Source organism: Homalodisca vitripennis, chromosome 4, assembly GCF_021130785.1.
Source record: "Homalodisca vitripennis isolate AUS2020 chromosome 4, UT_GWSS_2.1, whole genome shotgun sequence".
NCBI lineage: Eukaryota > Metazoa > Arthropoda > Insecta > Hemiptera > Cicadellidae > Homalodisca > Homalodisca vitripennis.
The window spans coordinates 142,512,375-142,531,409 of record NC_060210.1 but is presented as its reverse complement, the minus strand read 5'-3'; the positions used below and the strand labels follow the sequence as shown (position 1 = coordinate 142,531,409).

Below are 19,035 nucleotides of genomic sequence, written 5' to 3'. Positions count from 1 at the left end.
CCTGACGTATAGCTAGCTGTCCATGCAGAAAGCCCTGAATTTTCTATAAAAATTTCACTTGTAAAAAACAACCGTTTAATAGGTTCTGGAATATTTTATACACGCAGTAGATAATTATGTTTCTTACTTATTTTTTAGATAGAAATAATCACTTGGATGTTTGATTAAATCTTAATTTATTATTCGTATTTTCAATTGTCGTAAACATGCTTAAGGCAGTGCCCACTTCTTAAAACAAGAATAATATAAAAAATTATTAATCCCTTAATGGTATGAGTTTTAAGCATCGTACATGAGATACAACTGAAAAGACACGTGTTTCATTCATACAATATTCAAGTTTCTAAGTAATATTAAAACCTATGACATGTTTTAAAAATATATTCATTGAAAATAAAACTACCTTAACCTAGACATTAATAAACACAGCATGCTACTGTCTAAAACTGCAACTCTTGTACTTTTTGTAAAAATGTCACTTTATTTATCTAACAATTTTTATTAGGGTCTGAGTACAATAATGCATGAATATCCTAATAGAAATGCATACAGTTTTTCGTACAGTGATCTTCCAAACGGTAATCTTAAACGACTATGAATTAAAATTAAAAGTATTTTTCCAACCAATAATTGATTATATCATCTTAAATGATGACATTTCGCTAAATCCCAATACCCAACTTGAACCTTTATTAATGTAAACAAGTATTTTCTCAGCCATGGCTTAAAATGGATTCTAAATGTCACAGAAAGTGGCCTTTGTAAACGTGGAGGGATCTCTAATAGTTTCGCGCAGACGGAGTCATTAAATGCTGACATTTGCGCTCTCCACCTCACGCCTTGTCTTTCACTAACAAAGGCGTTCCTTCACCTTGCAGCCTGATTAATGGCAAAAGCATGCTAATCCATCCCTTAAGAGCGCGAGCTTGAAAATTTAACTGTAATCATATTCAAGTAAAATTCATTCATTATTTTTATAGCTCTTTTTCTCACTTACATTGTATGCAAGTTTTCTGAGGAGAATACTAGATTTGTATTTATTGTGAATTTAGAGAGTTTTCATTCAAATTCGTGATGAGATATTTGTAATTACTAAAAACAAATCTGTTAGAAGTGTAAATATGTAGTAAGAACATGTTATTAAAATATACCATGAGGTAATCCTTACATCTAAATTAAAGATTATATTTTTTGGAAATATATGAATGTTGTTTATGAAGAACACATTGAAAATAAATTCTTTAGAAGCTTAAATTAATTCCTGATCACTTGTACTTCCTTTTTATTAGCTATTTAAAAACTGTTGCCTTATTAACCCAATATTATTGTATATTTTACTTTTAGTTTCTTACCACGACTTATATCAATAGAGAAACATGTTTCGAGATAGGGCCCTTATTAGGAACAGAATGACAGTTGTCTAAGGCACTTTCATATATTAATATTGTTTTATTTATAAAACTCATGGTTGTGTAAAATTCTAAGTAATTATGCAGATTATAAATAATGTACTATTTCTTAAATTATTTATAAAAATAATGTGAGCTAATCTCACAAAATACCTCCAGATCTACAACGAGACTGGGCATATACAAAGCTTTACTGAGGTTTCAAACCAAAATTCTATAGTATAACTCATTTCCCTCTTGAAATGCCCTACAGACAGGCAAACAGACAGACAGATATTTACACAGAAATAAATTTTTACGTCCTTCTGACAGAGGATAAAGAAGTTACGCCAACACATAGCACGATATTTTTCAATTACGCTCAGCCAAATTCCATAGAAGGGCGAGCACCATCATAGAACTAATGTTGGTCTACATGACCTATTATATTAAAATGTCATATGATTGTAGCTCAGTATGTTAAAAAAATATATTTTACGGTATTTAAATGATATTCTATCGATGCCATAATGATTACACATAAGGCCGATATCAAAACAGGCCTGATAAATCTCAGCTAAATCCAAAGAGTGACACGCACAACAATCTGACTCGATATTATCTATATAGAAATGAAGTTGATGAAAATCTAAAGTGTATAGAGTAAGTTCGAAAAATTAGTATTGTGTCGGAAAAGAAAAATCTCGCAGGTCCCTGTCTTAGTGATAGATTTCGCTAAAGCTGACCCCAAAATATGTATAAAATTGAATAGACCAGATTTCCTTCCCTAGACAAGAGACCAGATTGTAACGGCTCAGTAGGCAAAACAACCTTTCTATTAAAAGTGATATAGAATGAATAAGCTCTCAAATTAAAAAAACATCTGTTCAGCTACTTTCAAAATACGTTTATTTGGCACAATTTCATAAGTTTTATTTCGTATCATAAAATATGTATGCCTTACTAAGTATAAAATATTATTTACTTTGTGTAATATTCTTTACAGATATTTTGTGTTTAACGAACAGATCATAGAAAGGGAAGAACATAAGCATGATCACTACAAACACAGGCTGTAAAGGCCAGCCGAGAGAAGCAGTAGGGGTGGCGGAGTGGGCTGGGTGTGGCCTAATGGGTGTCCGTTAACGGACTTGATGTCACTTGCTTGCCTTTTCTGGAACATAACCCGACTTTTCTCTCTTTCTACCAATGCAATTTGAGCGAAAACTCCATCCTTCTCTGTGAATCCCGAACTTCCTTTTCATAGTATGAAAGGCTAACTCCCCGTAAAATACTGTAGAAAATATTACAATAATGAAAAGTCAATTTCAGTAGTATTAAGATCTGATAGCAGGAGAGAAAACTTATTCTTTTGTTTTAATCGATAGGAATAATGCTATTTGCTTCCAAGATAAGCATTAACATCAAGGAATATTTTAACAGTGTTAAATATTAATCTCATATCATTAGCACTAATAATTATTCCTGAAAAGGTGCATTTTATAATCTTATTGTTTAGTACGAGGCACGATAGAGTTATTGTTTAATATTATATCGAGTATTATCTTACTTTATTGAGATAATCCTAAATTTATAATAGGGTTAGTTATAAAATTAAGGTTACAATGGCTTTTAAAAGCAGTGCACATCTTGTAGTTAAAAATAAACCTATATTTGGAGAGCTCTCTAGATTTTGTTGTTTTTTTAGTGGGCTCAGAGCAATGAGCAACAAGTACGACTAAAGATCCTGGACTTTGACGCGTCGGGAGTCTATTGTTGTGAGGTCACCACAGAAACACCCATCTATACCAAGGCCTCAGAGGACGAGGAGGTCACGGTCATAAGTAAGTACAACATCAACCTTAGTGATAGCTTGTAGGTTATGTTAAGTATGTAATTGTTTACTAAATCTAATAGTATTGCCTTTGGCACACTTATAAAATAAGAAACCAACTTTGATTACAGAAAAACAGACAGAAGACCCTCAGATAACGTACTGGAAGGAAGAGTACACGGTAGGTGAACGACTGGAGGTTAACTGCACGTCAGGGCCTTCCAGGCCGACTCCAGAAGTCACGTGGTTGCTCAATGGCAAGCAGGTTAGTGACGTCACACCTGCCATAAAGATTGACTTTGATACTAAACCACTGATGAAAATGATAAAAAGGTCGTATAAGCGTGAATTGTGTAGTGGCATGTAATAGTATCATGCATCTTTTTCTGAACTCGGATAAACAGTCAAAGTAGGATCAACGCATGGACATAGGACATATTCTGTAATCCATTTTTCAAATGCATTACGTACCAATTTTTTGTGTTTAGTTTTTTTGCGTTCATTTTTTATATAACTTTTAAAAATGTATCCCATCTGTATTTGTAATGCCAGGTTGTTAAAGATGGTTGTTTTGATTTCATAATGTACGCATAACCGTTACTTTATATCACACGTCAATAATTTGCACGTAAACCAACACAAAAATATATATTATTAAGAAAACCATTTGTAGTAAAAATTTTCAAGCGCATACAAAATATACTTCAAAACGCGACATTTGGAATGATATCTGATGAAAATAATTATGAGCCTTGAAGTGCGTCTTTGAATACAAAACACACACAATTCATTCGTTACTTAGGGTAAGTATATTAGCTTCATCGTGATTATATAGAATTAAATTGGAAACTGTTAACTACAACATATCAAAATTACAACCGCTAATACAAGCATACTCACAGGATAAACAGCATTAAATTGTTTTATTATTTTTTATATAAATTTAATCATCGGCAAACATTCCTGTCTGATAGTCAATGACATCCATAATAATGTTTGTATAATATATATATATATAGTCACAAGCAGTTCCATTAAAGCTTAATTGTAGAAAAATTGCTCTGAAACGTGTATTTATAGATATACCTAATACCCTTAAGAAGTTAAGAATTGAAACTGATATGACATTTTGAATAATATTATATAGCAGGAAACCCAATTTGCATAGGTCAAGGTAAATATAAAACTGTTAAATACTTTAAATTTGATGTCCCATATACTGCATTTAATTCAGAGTTAACATTTCGAACATAACAACAAACTGTTAACATGAAAGTACTGATTGATACTGCGCTGTGTTGTTGGTGGCACTGGCAGTGACGATAGCGTCAGGCGGGGCGAGACGAGTAACGGATGAGGCGATATGTCTTGATTATCTCTGCTCAACGTGTGCTCGTAGCTCGCGCCGCGTTCTAACGATTAAATACTTTGTTTGTGAAGACATACACCCCAGATTAGTGATCTCATCGGAAGCGTTTGATTGATAGGAAACCGTTATTGTACTTAGAATGGTAAAGTCTCTAATATATTCTCTAAAGTTTGTTCTTTTCCTCTCTTTTCCATTGATTGATTAGGCAAGCTGAACAGCAACTAATAACCCAGAGTAAAAATAAAATTATACAGTTTTGTTTTGAAATAAGTGAGATCTTTGTGAGTGATAGAGAATGTTAACTCTCTTGGTTTCGAAATATACAGACGTATAAAGAGTAGGTACGTTTGAATTTATAATTCTTTATTGCTTTTCATTACTATTCGTATTATTATTTCATGAGTTCTTGAGTATTAGTAGATGTGTACTCAACATTAAATTATTTTACGCATTCAATTGGTTTAACTAAAGACTACTAAAAGGCTTTCGACCACTAAAAGGAGACGGAGAGGGAAGGGATGAGGGGGTGACATTAAGAAAGGGTAACAGATATGTTTTGTTCAATAAACTACTATACGATATATAAGTATAAGAAATAAATGTATTGTTTTAAAAAGGACAATACTAATAACCAAAATTGGTTTATAGATTACCATTAAAGCATAGAGTTTTCACATTTTCAAAATTGCACAGCTTTATATTTTAGAAACTTTTAAATGTTAAGAGCACCATGAAGTATTATATTATTGCTTTATGGCTTTAACTAATGCAAAAACTCAAGTACAGTACTAATATAATTATGATCGTAAATATTTTTTTGGTTATATGATCTTACTATATTCATTTAGAAGGAAATTTTAAAGTGGTGACATATATTGTAAATCAATAGAAAACATATTGGGTATAAATAACTGTAAAATATTTCAGGATTCAGGTTCTTAAGATATTCATATAATATTGATATTTGATAAATATTTAATAATCTACGACATATTGGGTTGTATAAAATCTACTCCTTGACATTTGACTTTATAGCTTATGTAATGCAATTGTTACTGTGTTAACCGTCTACCTCTTTTATTTATAGCAGGTGGAAGAGTAGTTACGCCTGGACTTGATCCGGCTGCAGGAGTGGTTGCAGCTGGGGTAGTCCCATTAGCAGGAGTAGATGCAGGTGGGGTAGACCCAGCAGCAGGAGTAGATGCAGGTGGGGTAGTCCCAGCAGCAGGAGTAGATGCAGGTGGGGTAGTCCCAGCAGCAGGAGTAGTTATAGGTGGGGTAGTCCCAGCAGCAGGAGTAGTTACAGGTGGAGTAGTGCCAGCAGCAGGAGTAGTTACGGGTGGAGTTGTTCCGGCTTCAGGAGTAGTTACGACTGGAGTAGTTTCAACTGCAGGAGTAGTTACAACGGGAGTGGTTTCAGCAGTAGTTATCCTAGATGTCGAGGTCTTTGGATACGTATTTTGAGTAGTAGTTTCAGCTGTGGTGATAGAGGAAGGAGTAGTTACATCGTATGTAGTTCCTGATGTGATATATAGACAACGTTGGAGGTGGTAAAGAACATTATCAGCTGCTAAGAATGTTCGTTTGAGGCTTGAGCTACCACAAGGAAAGTCTGAACCGTTGAAGAATGAGGTCTCATAACTTTCTAAAACAGCAACATCTTTGACAATATCTGCCTGGTAATCGTCGTATTTAAGGTCGAAATCAGTAAAAAGTAGATTAAAGCAATCTATTATTGTGTTCGGAGCAAAAATATACCCCTGTAGGAAGCATTTGATGATTGCAGCATTTCCGATGATAGGAAGTTGAGCGTTGAGATATGAGAAGTCATTGTTAACTGCCGAAATCAAGTTTGTCGTGTTGCTCACAATTGCAATATCACATGTAAGTGAGTTATAGGCACCTGAAATCAATGAAAAACCATTATCAAATAATTTTACTGAATTGAAGTCTAGGATATCTTATCACTTAGTTCTGTCACTTCACTATTATAAAAAAACACAATTTAATATATATTAGTAGTATACACACAACCCCCAAAACTCGTAATGCAAATATACACAACATTAAATTGTTGAAAATTTATCTTGTTAAAAAAGGATTAGAAGCCAATATTCTTAACAGTTTTGAATTGAGTTGAAAACTATTCTAGTTTCATAATAGGCTATAAGTGATAAATAATAATTCGTTTATATTTCACCTGATCCAAGTGTTTACTTCGTTTTTAAAAGCAAAATCAGCAAATTTGTATTTGCTTATTTTTATGAGTCAATGAGTCAGTTTAATTATTGAACAGTTTTGGGTTACTCTTCTACCATAAGAGGGTACAAGGTAGAGATTACGTACCTTCATCTCAATAATGAAGCCATTTTTCATCTAACTTCTCAACTTTAATTCAATAATACGAAATGACACACGGATCTTTTAATCTTGGAAACATGAAAGTACACAAATGGTGTATCACTACTAAGATTTCCATACAATACGGTGCTATAGGATTCTGGTATACATATCAACCAGTTAAATTAAAAGTTCCACGGATAGACGCACAAGACACGCACAGCTAATAACATAAAGAAATTGAAATAAATAATATCACGATTATAGGGAATTCTTGGAATGGCAAAACAATTGGACTGACTTTTATTACACAAATAAATTAATACAATCAAGTAGTAAATACAATGATTTTTATCAATATTAATTGTATGAATTACAATTTAAGGAATGTTACAAAACGATTTTACGTTTAAAACTAAACTGCTATTAATAAAATTTAGTGTTCAAGATACAAAACATATAAATAAACTAAGGCTCTATACAGGACGATAAACTCAATGTAGCGGCCATTGGGTTCTCAAATAGTATACATTTTATAGTAAACTTTAAATTGGGATTAACAACTTATCCAACCTCCTGTGAATGTGATTTCAGCCAATGTCGACGTATTATGGGGTTTCCTCGGGAAATTTCAAATTTGACCACAACATTGGAAAATGGTGACCGAATTTTAAAACTTGAACTAAGTCATTGTAATAAGCATAAAATGAAGTAAATTACACAATTTTTTAAAGTTATTTGTTCTGAGAACCCAACGGTGGCTACCCTTGGTCACCCTGTATGTATTATTTGCCAACGCACCCACGTATTTTTATACTAATGGGAAATAATGCAAGAAGTGGACCTAAAACAATTTAAATACATACCGGAACATTTCATATACCCTTTTTTAATGTAAAAAGTTTTAAGAGAGATTAAGTCCAATCATACTGATTGCCATTGGTTCAGTTACAGTACCACCACTTCATTTTTGTGTGAAGCTGACTGACGATGGAATCATTGATTTCGAAAGGCCTCCCAAAAGTACAAATTATATTGTAAAATGTGTGATTGACGAGTAATACGTAGTTTGAAATGTCTCTAAAAACTGCTTATCAATATTTCTGATATTTGGAAAAGATTTTTTCTTCTTATCGCGTATTTTAATTCTAAGACCAAGACCCCTTTTTTACTATATTCGTTATATTAGTACAAATATTCTTAAATGTGATTTACCATTTTCTGTGCTTCTGAACTTTTTGGCACGTATTTTAGCCTAATTATAATAATTAAATTTGTCTAAAGTTATGAGATTACGTTCGTAAACTTAAAGACACTTCAAGTACAAAATAATTGGAATATTTGGAGTCTTGTAGAAGACTACTATTTAAATGTAGTGGAACCATTGCTTTAATTATTATAATTGTTCATAGCTGTAATCATAAGATAAATATGTAATTTACAATTTGTTTAATAACTCTGTTATGCCTGTAGTGTCAAAAGTTTGCTTCTAAAATGAGCTTCAGGGAAGATTTTTTAAAGATGTCTCTACTTAGGCACGATCCATCTAGATACGTACAAAGGCAGAGATTTTCTGTCAAATAAGGAAGACGATCTTCCGACCAACAGAGCTTGTGCTTATCGTACATAATAGATATGATCAGCCTTGATGTACTGATACAGGTTCTTATTGTATTATCTGACGTTTAAATCGATTCTTAGGTTGAAAAGTCGTATTAAATCCAAAATGAATATCTAATTTTAAGTTACAGAATAAAAATATTGACAGAAAAATACACTGATTTATTTATTGACTTTCATTAAAATTTATACTGTAATGTTTTAAACAAACGTACATGTGTGGAATAGAATTAAACTTCAAACGCTTCCATTGCGATGGAATATTTATAATATATAAGTATTATATATTCTATAATATATAATACTTCTTTAGTTGATATTAAAAAGTTGGTGTTTAACACTAATAGTACGGTATTTTACGAAATAAAAAATATAATGATTTCTGATAGCGTGGAATAACTATAAGTAATACGTGCATTTTCTGTCTAATAAAAAATATGCAGAAAACACTATTTTTACGGATTTAATTTACAAAATATGCAATTACTTGAGTATTGACAATGACATCAAGAGCTGCTGTTGCGTTTGCAACAATTTGAGTATCCGGATTTGTCTACAGCAGTATAAACACCCGTATACCAATGTGCTGTAGTAACCACTCAGGTAACCGTATACAAAACATGCACTCACTTATATTGGCGATGACATCGAGAGCTACTGATGCGTCTGCAACACAATCTGGGTCTCCTGGGTTGTCTGCAGCAGTCTCCACCAATGTGCTGTAGTAGCCACTCAGGTAACCGTGTACCTTGTCCAGGTAGAAGTCGAACCCTCGGGACTCTACAACGTACTTCTCCAGTGCCGACCTTTGCAGCTGGTAGTAGCTTATCATCTCGGCTTCCAAGTCACGCACCTTGTTCCGGTCTGTTGTCTGAGCCTCTAAGATTTGAGAGGCTAGAGTATCATTGTAGCCTTTCCATGAATCCTGATAAAACAGGAAATTTTATAACACTATACGTTTGAATAAATTTAATAGATTTTTAATTCAAACTTTTTAATATTAGTAAATTTTTCCGAACTTAGTAGTAGTGGAGCCCATATTCCATAAAAGAGTAAGAAGTTAAGAAAACCTAAGATTGTGTTGCAATGGCTGCTGCACCTGAATAGGTATCACATTGTAAATTCATAGGACTAGGTAGTTCCTCGTAAAAAAGCTGCTTTGTTGTTTGTAACATGTAAATTAAGTTTGAGTTCAAAATATAATATATTAATTCGGATTTTTGTTAGATCTACTCTTATTATAAACTAAGATTTGGCAGGATGAAATACATTTTAAACATTTAGATACATATATCTTTCCAAACAATGTATACTGGTCTTCAGACTGATTTACCAGCTCCTGTGCGTAGAGTGTAGGGTCTATGTTGGGGTCTAGGGCAGAGCATTCCAGCAGCATCTTTAGGAACAGAGAGCCCTTCTCGACAACCACACCACAGGACAGGCTGGCGCACTCCACGACCACCTGTTTGAAGTAGCTCATGGCTGGGCTAGGGTCGAGGCTCTGAATTGTGGCGTTGGCGGTCTGGAAGTAATCGGTACTCAGGGCCTCCACACACGCCTTCAGTCGGTCCACAGCGTCACTGTTGGGGTAGGTCTTGGCACACACGTCGATGCCGGTCAGAGCGCGCTGATACGCTGCCTTGTAACTTTTCCTCTGCTTTGCCCAGGCGTAGTACATTCGGAGTAGGGAAGGGAGAGCATCCGCCGAGCAGTCATTGTACGTCAATACTTCTGTAAAATAATGTCAAATTTGGTAGAAATAGAGCATATTGAAATTCACCAGGCAAAATGATCTATTTTCTACATTTAAATAATTTGTTCTGGTAATTGCAAGATCATAACCACCTTATAATTTAGTTTACATTAATAATACTCACATATCACTATGTACACTCTTGTGAACAAATGATTCAGATCAATCAGTTTTTATAATACTTTCTAAACATAAATATATTCATACGTTACATGATTTTTATTTGTGCATTTATTTTAATTTGTACGAAAAAGTTGCCATCAGTAAATTTCTTGCACGATGAACGTGTGAAAATGCCACCCACAACAAACTTATTGTCAGTAGCCCTTAACGGTACAACTTAATAAAAGAAGTACAACTTCTTGGTCATTATTTAAAAACTTGCGTTGATAAATATCATGAATACTAGCAATTCTAGGGGCGCACCCAGAATTTTGGTTTGGGGGGGGCTTCGGCTTCCCAAGTATAAAATGTACGCCTATAGTTTTCCATTACATGACCTTCAATGACCAGTAATATATAATTAGTTGGCCTATAACATATCGAACTACAATAATGTAACATTTGGTACATCACTGTATTACATGATCATTAGATAATTGAGTAAAGCTAAAACCAACTGTCTGTGGCCTGTTTCATAATCAACTACAAGTTAAATCTTATTAGAGAAAAATTTAAGTTAATAGGCTACTATTACATTAAACCAGCTTTTAGCTCAATTAAACCTTATTAAAATTACAAGTTAAAGCTTTATATTGATTTTTATTATGAAATGTCATCCTGGAATAAGTTGGACTGTCATTAATTAGTTTTTAAGTTTTCAAGGAAAGAAATAATACATTTAAATTACAAATGTAAATTTAATGATTACAAAATGAGATGTAAGTTAAAGTTAAAAATATTTACAAGACAAAATCTAGACGTCTGGTCGATTTTTTGAGAACAGAAAACTACCTCTGTATTGGTCACTTCTATTTCACGGTGAATATTCAAAGCCGCCAGTCCACTCAGTCTGTTAGCACCCATGGTATTCCTTAGATAGGTCTTGAGTCTACGTAATGTTGAGAACGACCTTCTGCTGTACTCGTAGTTACAGGGATAGTGCACCAATATTTTCAACAATATGTGGATGTTAGGAAACATGTCCTTATCACACAAGTTCAACAAATCAATTACATATTCTTGGTGTGTTGGTGTTGGGGTCTTAAAGCTGTTGTGCCACAACTCAAACTCGGCTTTGAGCAGGCTTTTCGTTGTTCCCACCACTTTCCAATTATGTCATTTTTATAAAAACAACACAGCTGCAGATAATTAAGTTTTGAGGTTTCTTCCTTTCCACGTGATCCATCGGCTGTAGGCATCAGACACTCAAACCCCTTCAATATGTCTTTATGTTTCATGAATCGGGATTCCAAAGAACTTATCAAAGATTCAATCCAAGGGATGAAAATAGATCGCCGTAGTACACTTCAGGCGTATCTGCTGGTGTGTTGTTTCTATTTTTGTTGTCTGCCAACTGTTCGGGGCATGGAGATTTTACATCCAAAGTTGTTGGCCATATGGGTAGCCTCTTCAAAACAAGAAGTGAAACTCTTCATCCGCATTTGTTCTTATGGATTTTAGGCTTTCAAGTACAGTTTCAGCATGTGTGATTGCAGAAGATAGTTCCAAATCACTTCCTTGCAGCTTTTTGCTTAGGTTTACAGTGTAACCAAGGAGCTTGTCTGATGCCAAGAGAGAAATGATGAATTCGCCTTGACGTAAAGAGCTGAGTAAAATAAGAGTTCCAGAAGAAGAGTCTCTATCACTCCAGTTTTTTTATTTCCTCCAACGCTACTTCAACTGGTTGAAGAAGCTCCTTCATGACAAAGACGGCATCATGCCTTTGCACCCATCTTGTTGGACAAAGTTGTAGCAGTTTTTTCCTGTTGGTTTCAACATTTATCTCCGATGCAATACACTGTTGTAAAACGGCTTGTCTTTTAGTGAGTGTTGAAAAAATTATACACCCTCTCTACTATTCCGAAACAGTTTCTGATAGGTGCAACTTCAGAAGCGTTTGATAATGCCAGATTAAGGCTATGAGAAGCGCAATGCACAAATATTGCTGTGGGTGTGAGCTTCTTGGATACAGGCTTGGGTCCCATTAAACTTTCCCACTCATGGCAGCCGCTCCATCGTACCCCTGGCCACGTAGGTTATTGACGTCAATGTTACTATCTTCAAGTCCTTTTATTACAGTTTTTGCCAACTCCCTACCGGTTGTGGAGGTTAGTGGCATGAACTTGAGAAATTGCTCACATATTTGGTAATTATTTGATGCATCAGAATCTACGTATCGTAGACACAACGAAAACTGTTCAATTGTTGAAACACATCGGACGTTTTCATCTGCGAGAATACTAAAAAACTTAGCCTCTTTAACTTTAGTTGCTATTTTTTCAGTTATGATCTGGTTACAAGCATCAATTATTTGGTTTTGGAAGTTCCAACTTATGTACGTAGCATTTTTTCCACATGATTCAAAGTGTTTTTTTAAATCTTGATCCCCGCTTCAATTCTGGCTCTAAGCAGTGCTCTAAAGTTACCCTCATTCTCGGCAGGTCTATACGATTTATATCAAACTCGCCATAATCTCTATGGCCCCTAAGAGCAATATTTTGCCTTCCACACAAAATAATAGTGTCTATTATCGGAAGGATTCTTTTCACGTTGTTTTGGGCTTGAAGGTCTTTCCCTTTATCAAGGGATTTGTCGATTGATTTGATTTCACTATCCATTACTCTTTTAAAGTTAGCTGCGCTTTACACAAGAGTCCTTGTGGTACTGTGAGGCTGCATGCTTTTCAAATTTTTCTAATGCTTTTTTCCAGTTAGAAAAAACCTTCCTCAACAAGTTGGCCAGTATGTTGAGCGTTACTACTTGCCTACTTCTTTTTTGGAAAAAAGCATACAATGAACACAGTATGCAGAGTCTTCAATTCCAGAATAAGACAGCCAAGTATATTTATTTAGCCATGAAAACAAAAATTTTCGTTGTTGAGTCCCGTAACGTTCTGTAAGGAAAGTTAAAACTACTTTGAGGGACCCATCTGTCATTCAACACTTTTAACTTTTCACTGTCTGTCAATTTTTTTGTTTTAAACAAAGCAATGTCTAAGTTATTTTGACTTACATCGGACTGCAGAGTTCTTACGTTAGCTCCCGAGACATCCTCCAACACAAACTCAGGCTGTTCAGCACATGTAGGCAGCTCCTTACTTGCCGAAATATTTTTGTGGCATTTCAACGGTTTAAAATAGTTTTGTATACTAGCTTTTCTTTTATCACCCATAACTTACTAGACTACTGTCCAACCAATTTGTCAGACCTAGACCACAAACACAGCTTGAACTTGACAGCCAGACAACCCATAACACACACACTATACTGCAATTCGATAAAACTACGACTGTCAACTGGACAAAAGACAAATTCACTGCCGGGGCGGGCACGGGCGCGTCTGGTGAGAGTTGTGGAAACTAGAGCTGGTCGCCCATGGCAACGGCACGTAGTCATCGCCATAGAGCAGGATGGAATGGAGGGAGCTAACACAGCAGCGCAGGCAGTTATACTGTGAATACATACGTCTAAATATTTGTTTCACAACTCTTGATTTCTATGATTTAATCTGTGTTACTTTAATAAATAGGTTTAACGTTACCATTCATTATAGTTTATAAAAGTACGATAAAACATATATGATGATACATAACGAATGATTAGTCACATACAGTATTTATTAGTCGGATATATCAGGTCCTTGGGGGGGGGCTTAAGCCCCCAAAGCCCCCCCTGGGTGCGCCACTGATTCTGTATCGTCCTAGGTTACAATATCTAATAATAATGAAGAATAGAATCATTATATAAATAATAAAGGTAATATATTGTTTTATAATAATTATAAAGCATTATAATGTAAATCTAACTAAATGGGGTACTCGATATGACTGTTAGAGAAAATTTTTACTTTGATCTAATGGCAAGTAGAAATTGTAGACTAAACACATTTTAAAGGAAACTGAGTGCAAGCATTTGGGATTTTAATGTACCATAGTAACACATTTATGATAGTTATAATCTCAAAATTTTGTACCTCAGGAAGGCCTGTTAAGCGATATATTTCTTTCTTTATACGATGTATGATCGGTGTGGTCTACCTAGAATACAGGTTAAAAAATAGACATAAAATTTAGGACATTGTTCTTTAGAATGAGGCAAAAAGTCAAATGAAACCAATAGTCTATCTCTTTTCGCTTACCATATGTCTGCAGCCAGTGCATTTATTTTAAAATTACATTTAAAAACTATTCAACCAACTTAATCGTAGTAAACTAAACAAAGAAATTAACATATTCAATATAATTTGTTAACTGTTATTTGATTAATTATTGAAAGTTACCTTGTTGTGAAGATTTTGGGATTTGGGATTGTAAATATATAAGTTATTTGGTACCCTATTCAATCGTGTCAAATATCATTGGTTTTTTGACAAGTTTTCCGAAAATTTTTACTCTAGTAATTTTTATATACAGATGTTTTAGTTTTACTTTTAAATCTAATTTACAAAGTCAACCACTTGTTTATTGATTACACTTTTCCACATAAAGAATTGACCAAATGTTGGTTTGAAAATACGATTTTTCAAATAAGCAGCAGGCAGGCAAAGAAACCGTAATAATTGGAAAGATATAGTACATTGGTTGCATTTGATTTTATGCTTCATTTCACACTGGGAAAAAATATCCTAAAGATTTTTAAAGTATTGTTACATCCTTTATAAAGGGATAACTAAAGGGTCGACGTAACAACTAACCCTGGCTGATAGCATCCGGCATGAACGAAGCTATGCCATTGACACATCCCTGAGCCTCAGTGCCGTTCATCAGTAGCTGTGCTGTCCGTAGTTCCTGGGCCTGGAACACCACCACCTTCTCGAGACTGCTGTTAAGGCTGGAAAACAGGCTGTTGACTGCGGCTACGGCGGCCTGATTGGTCAGAAGCTCGGTCTGTAGAGCGCGGCTCGGAAAGTACTGGTCCCATGCGGAAATGTCTGCTTTCTTCCAGTATATGTACTCGCTCACATTGAAGTCAGCGAAACAACTGGACAACAGCTGTAAAAAACACAGGCATCGTAGAAAATGCATACTGCTATAATTACCTAGATGCAGGGAATATCCGTCATTCCGTCATACGTCAGGGGATATTGAAGCTACACATACCTGAATTTAAACTGACACTTTGATGTTAATATTTGAATCCAAGAAGTAATATCTTTAATACCTGTGATGAATAAGGAGTTTAGAAGTAAAATTATGAATAAAGTGAAGCATGCATATGTTAGCAAAGTATTTGGCAATAAAAGGTCCAAAAACAAAAAGTACATATGCACAAATGGTAATCCCCTCGCTGAAAATAACAAACTATACAAATGAAAAAAATTATAAATTTTCATAATTATTTTTGAACTGAAGAGAAATTTTATTCAATAAGTAGAGTATTTCAAAACATGAACAAAACCAAGCCAAACAAGATTTATCTAATCTAGAATATTTATAATTTAATAATATTTTAGTGATTCATTTGATCTACTATTCTGTAGGGATTCTCGTTATCTGTTCAATATACAACTTACCTGTTATCATTTTTGGATTGGTTGTAAGATGACACGCTGATTTCAGTTGTATTAGCAGTCACCCTGTATAAGACATTAGTCTACTCTAAATTTGTCTCATTGCAAGAGAAAATTATCTTGATTAGTTGTACTTATTCCAAAAGATGAAACCAGAATAAAAATAATTTCAAAACTATCAGCACTTAAATCTACTTAAATGCTCTAATTATATAATTACCTTCCGATATATTATCGTTACGTTACCATTTGATCACAAACATTCGCTACAACAAGTGCATTAAGTTAAGTTCAGGTAACTCGGTATTAATCTCTCTTATCAAGCAGTTATACAGAGACTTCCAAATCTCTAACAAGCTGCATATATGTATATAATTGTACTTAATATGTAATATATTTCTATATTTCATTCCTAATCTGTATATATACAGGTAAGCAAGGTAGATTGATGAAAGTAAAATTTTTAAACACATTTTAATGTTTCTTATTATTTTATAATATATAAGTTTAAGTGTAAAAAGCGAACAACATGTTGTACTGTACACGACAGGGCCTTGTGATAAGTGCATTAAATAACAAATTAAGAAAGTTAAAGATGTGTTTACAATCTTTAATATTCAAATTTTAGTCATTGAGAAACTGTTTCTAGTAATAAAACAAATTTAATTTAGCCTAACCAATTTATTATAGTACTTAATTACAAAAGAGTTAATTTAAAAAAAAATCATGGTTAGTGGTAGTTAGTGGATGATTGCATTTTTATTGTATGTTGTGAATCCTCATTCTGACAACAGTTTTTGATAGTAGACTCAATAGTATTTTAATGAATGTTTTCCCGATCTTACATTAGAGTCTCAAAAACCTTTCTATTATGTACTGTATATTTATATAAATGTGTATTTCAGTGCTTGGAAAACCTGATAAGCGTAGCTAGCAGCAAATTATATTTAGAATTTAACAAATATAGAGAGGTGACTTAGAAAATATTATATTACCAACTTATCCAAATAAACGAATTAAATATTTTGGCCAACTTCTATTATTAATTTGTAATACATTTTGTGATAACTCACTTTTTACTTAAAGACACAAATAAGACAAAGTTGAAGAAGGATTTAAATTTTTTAGCTTTAACCGTATATACCTAAATACACCTGTAAATCGTATATTAAATACGGAAAGATTCTAAAAAATTAACCTATATGCGAAAAGACAACGTATTTTACATAATACTAAAATATTGTAATATGCAGTATGTTGTTTTGAATACTACTAACGTTAACGCACAGTATTACAAATCATTCTATGCATTTTAAGTGAAATTTTCTTTATATATATATATTTTTTATTTTAACAATTACTTGTATACGCCTACGCTTATTCTTACAATTAATATCTCAGGTATACCAACTTTCAACTTTCATTATATATCATAATGGTAACTTTACAAAATGAATGTTTGAGAATCCATACATGTTTAAAACTAACTGTGAGGTAAACAAACATGTAGCCAAATTTGAATATTTTGAAATTACACAACACTTCCATTTCTATGATACCTTTGATGTTCATTAGTTTAAAATTTACATATATATATATATATATATATATATATATATATATATATATATATATTTATACATACGCACACAAGAGGAAAAACTTCATATATTTACGATTAATGAAACGGTAATATACGGTATAGTTATAAATAAATAGTTTTTGTTAGTGGAGCACAGACAGTTATACACCTACTCGTCTCGCTCTCGAATTTGAGGTCAAGTTCCATCTCTGACCTAAAGTCAGTACTGTACGGCTCTTTATGTTAAATATAATTCCTTACCATACTGTTTTCTAGATATTTATAAATTGTTATAAATATTATAACAAATCAAACAAATTGAAAATAGTGAAGCATTATTACTCAATAATATTGTAATCATCGCACATTTTGTAAACTTACCAGACCAAATAGAGGAATGGTCGCCACACAAATCATGATGCTAGAGTAGAGAAGAGTACTGTTAAACGTAGTTTATATAACTAAGATTATTGGTGACACGACATTGATTTTTTAAACGGCTTATCAATTTTGGAGATCCCTATAATTTATCTATTAAGAACAGTTTATGATAGAGTTAAAGAGACATCTCAAAGAAACTGATTTCTCCCATCAAGACCAATTAAATCTTATCAAGACCATGTTCCGGCGCACCTCCTCCTGTCAAAGCATCAGAATAAACTTTTCATTTAGTTTTGTTATTTACCGAAGATAACTATTGTAAATGGTGAACAGATTTTATTATAACATTTTACATTATTACGTAATATAAATGTATTATTCTTTAAAACTTTTTAATCCCTGTCAATTTGAGACAATACCTCTATATTATCAAATTTGATATTATATCTTTCTATAACAAGTCATATTTAATTTGTATAGAATCATTTGTACTCAATATTGGGATTATTTGAAAACCCCAGGCACAAGTTCAGAACTCAGCCAGTTTCAGTCACTGAAAGATTTAGCGCAGACTGCCATCATGTAATCAATACCTGTCCATCCTTCAATATTTTCTGTAAAATGTTTCCACGCAACTTCAGATTATTTACAATATATTTTATTGCGGTTTTATGTTTTAAAATATTGTGATAATGCCTAAAAGATACAGCATTTTAATTACAATTATCTATTGTTTACTAAGTTTCATAACATTTCATGCACCCAACTCAATGGTTAGTTTTATTTTTGGAACTAGTATATTTTAAAAATGTTAGACTCTTAAAATTATTGTTTTGTACACTTTTAGATTCAAAAATAGAATATATTATCCTCTCCAAGTGTGACTGGAAAATATGATCGAAAGCATTAAGAAAGTCTTTTAGCTTTCTATATTACAAAACATCAGGAATTCATAATTATAAAATTCCATTTCAACTATTAGCTTACTTTATTATGGAAAGCCTTTCATAAAAAAATCATTTCTGTCTTTTATTCATAAATGAACAGTCCAGTAGACAATAGATTTTTTGTATTCTTTGAGGTACCAGTACCATGGCC

The 19,035-nt window shown here is 33.2% G+C and overlaps 2 protein-coding genes across 2 annotated transcripts in view; one reads left to right on the top strand and one right to left on the bottom strand.

Moving 5' to 3' along the window:
- The window catches only part of LOC124360254, a 71,985-nt gene that overhangs the window by 35,488 nt on the left and 17,462 nt on the right, over nt 1-19,035 (top strand). Inside the window, exons 4-5 of the mRNA XM_046813697.1 lie at nt 3,097-3,232; nt 3,354-3,487. Coding sequence (XP_046669653.1) covers nt 3,097-3,232; nt 3,354-3,487 — 270 coding nt within the window. The remainder of the gene's footprint in view (nt 1-3,096; nt 3,233-3,353; nt 3,488-19,035) is intronic.
- On the bottom strand, nt 5,173-18,092 carry LOC124360253. Its single transcript, XM_046813695.1, has 5 exons — nt 17,938-18,092; nt 15,159-15,456; nt 9,885-10,282; nt 9,182-9,476; nt 5,173-6,494 (listed from the first exon to the last, which is right to left on the bottom strand). The coding sequence occupies exons 1-5, from the start codon at nt 17,971-17,973 to the stop codon at nt 5,644-5,646; spliced, it is 1,878 nt and encodes a 625-aa protein (XP_046669651.1). The 5' UTR covers nt 17,974-18,092; the 3' UTR covers nt 5,173-5,643.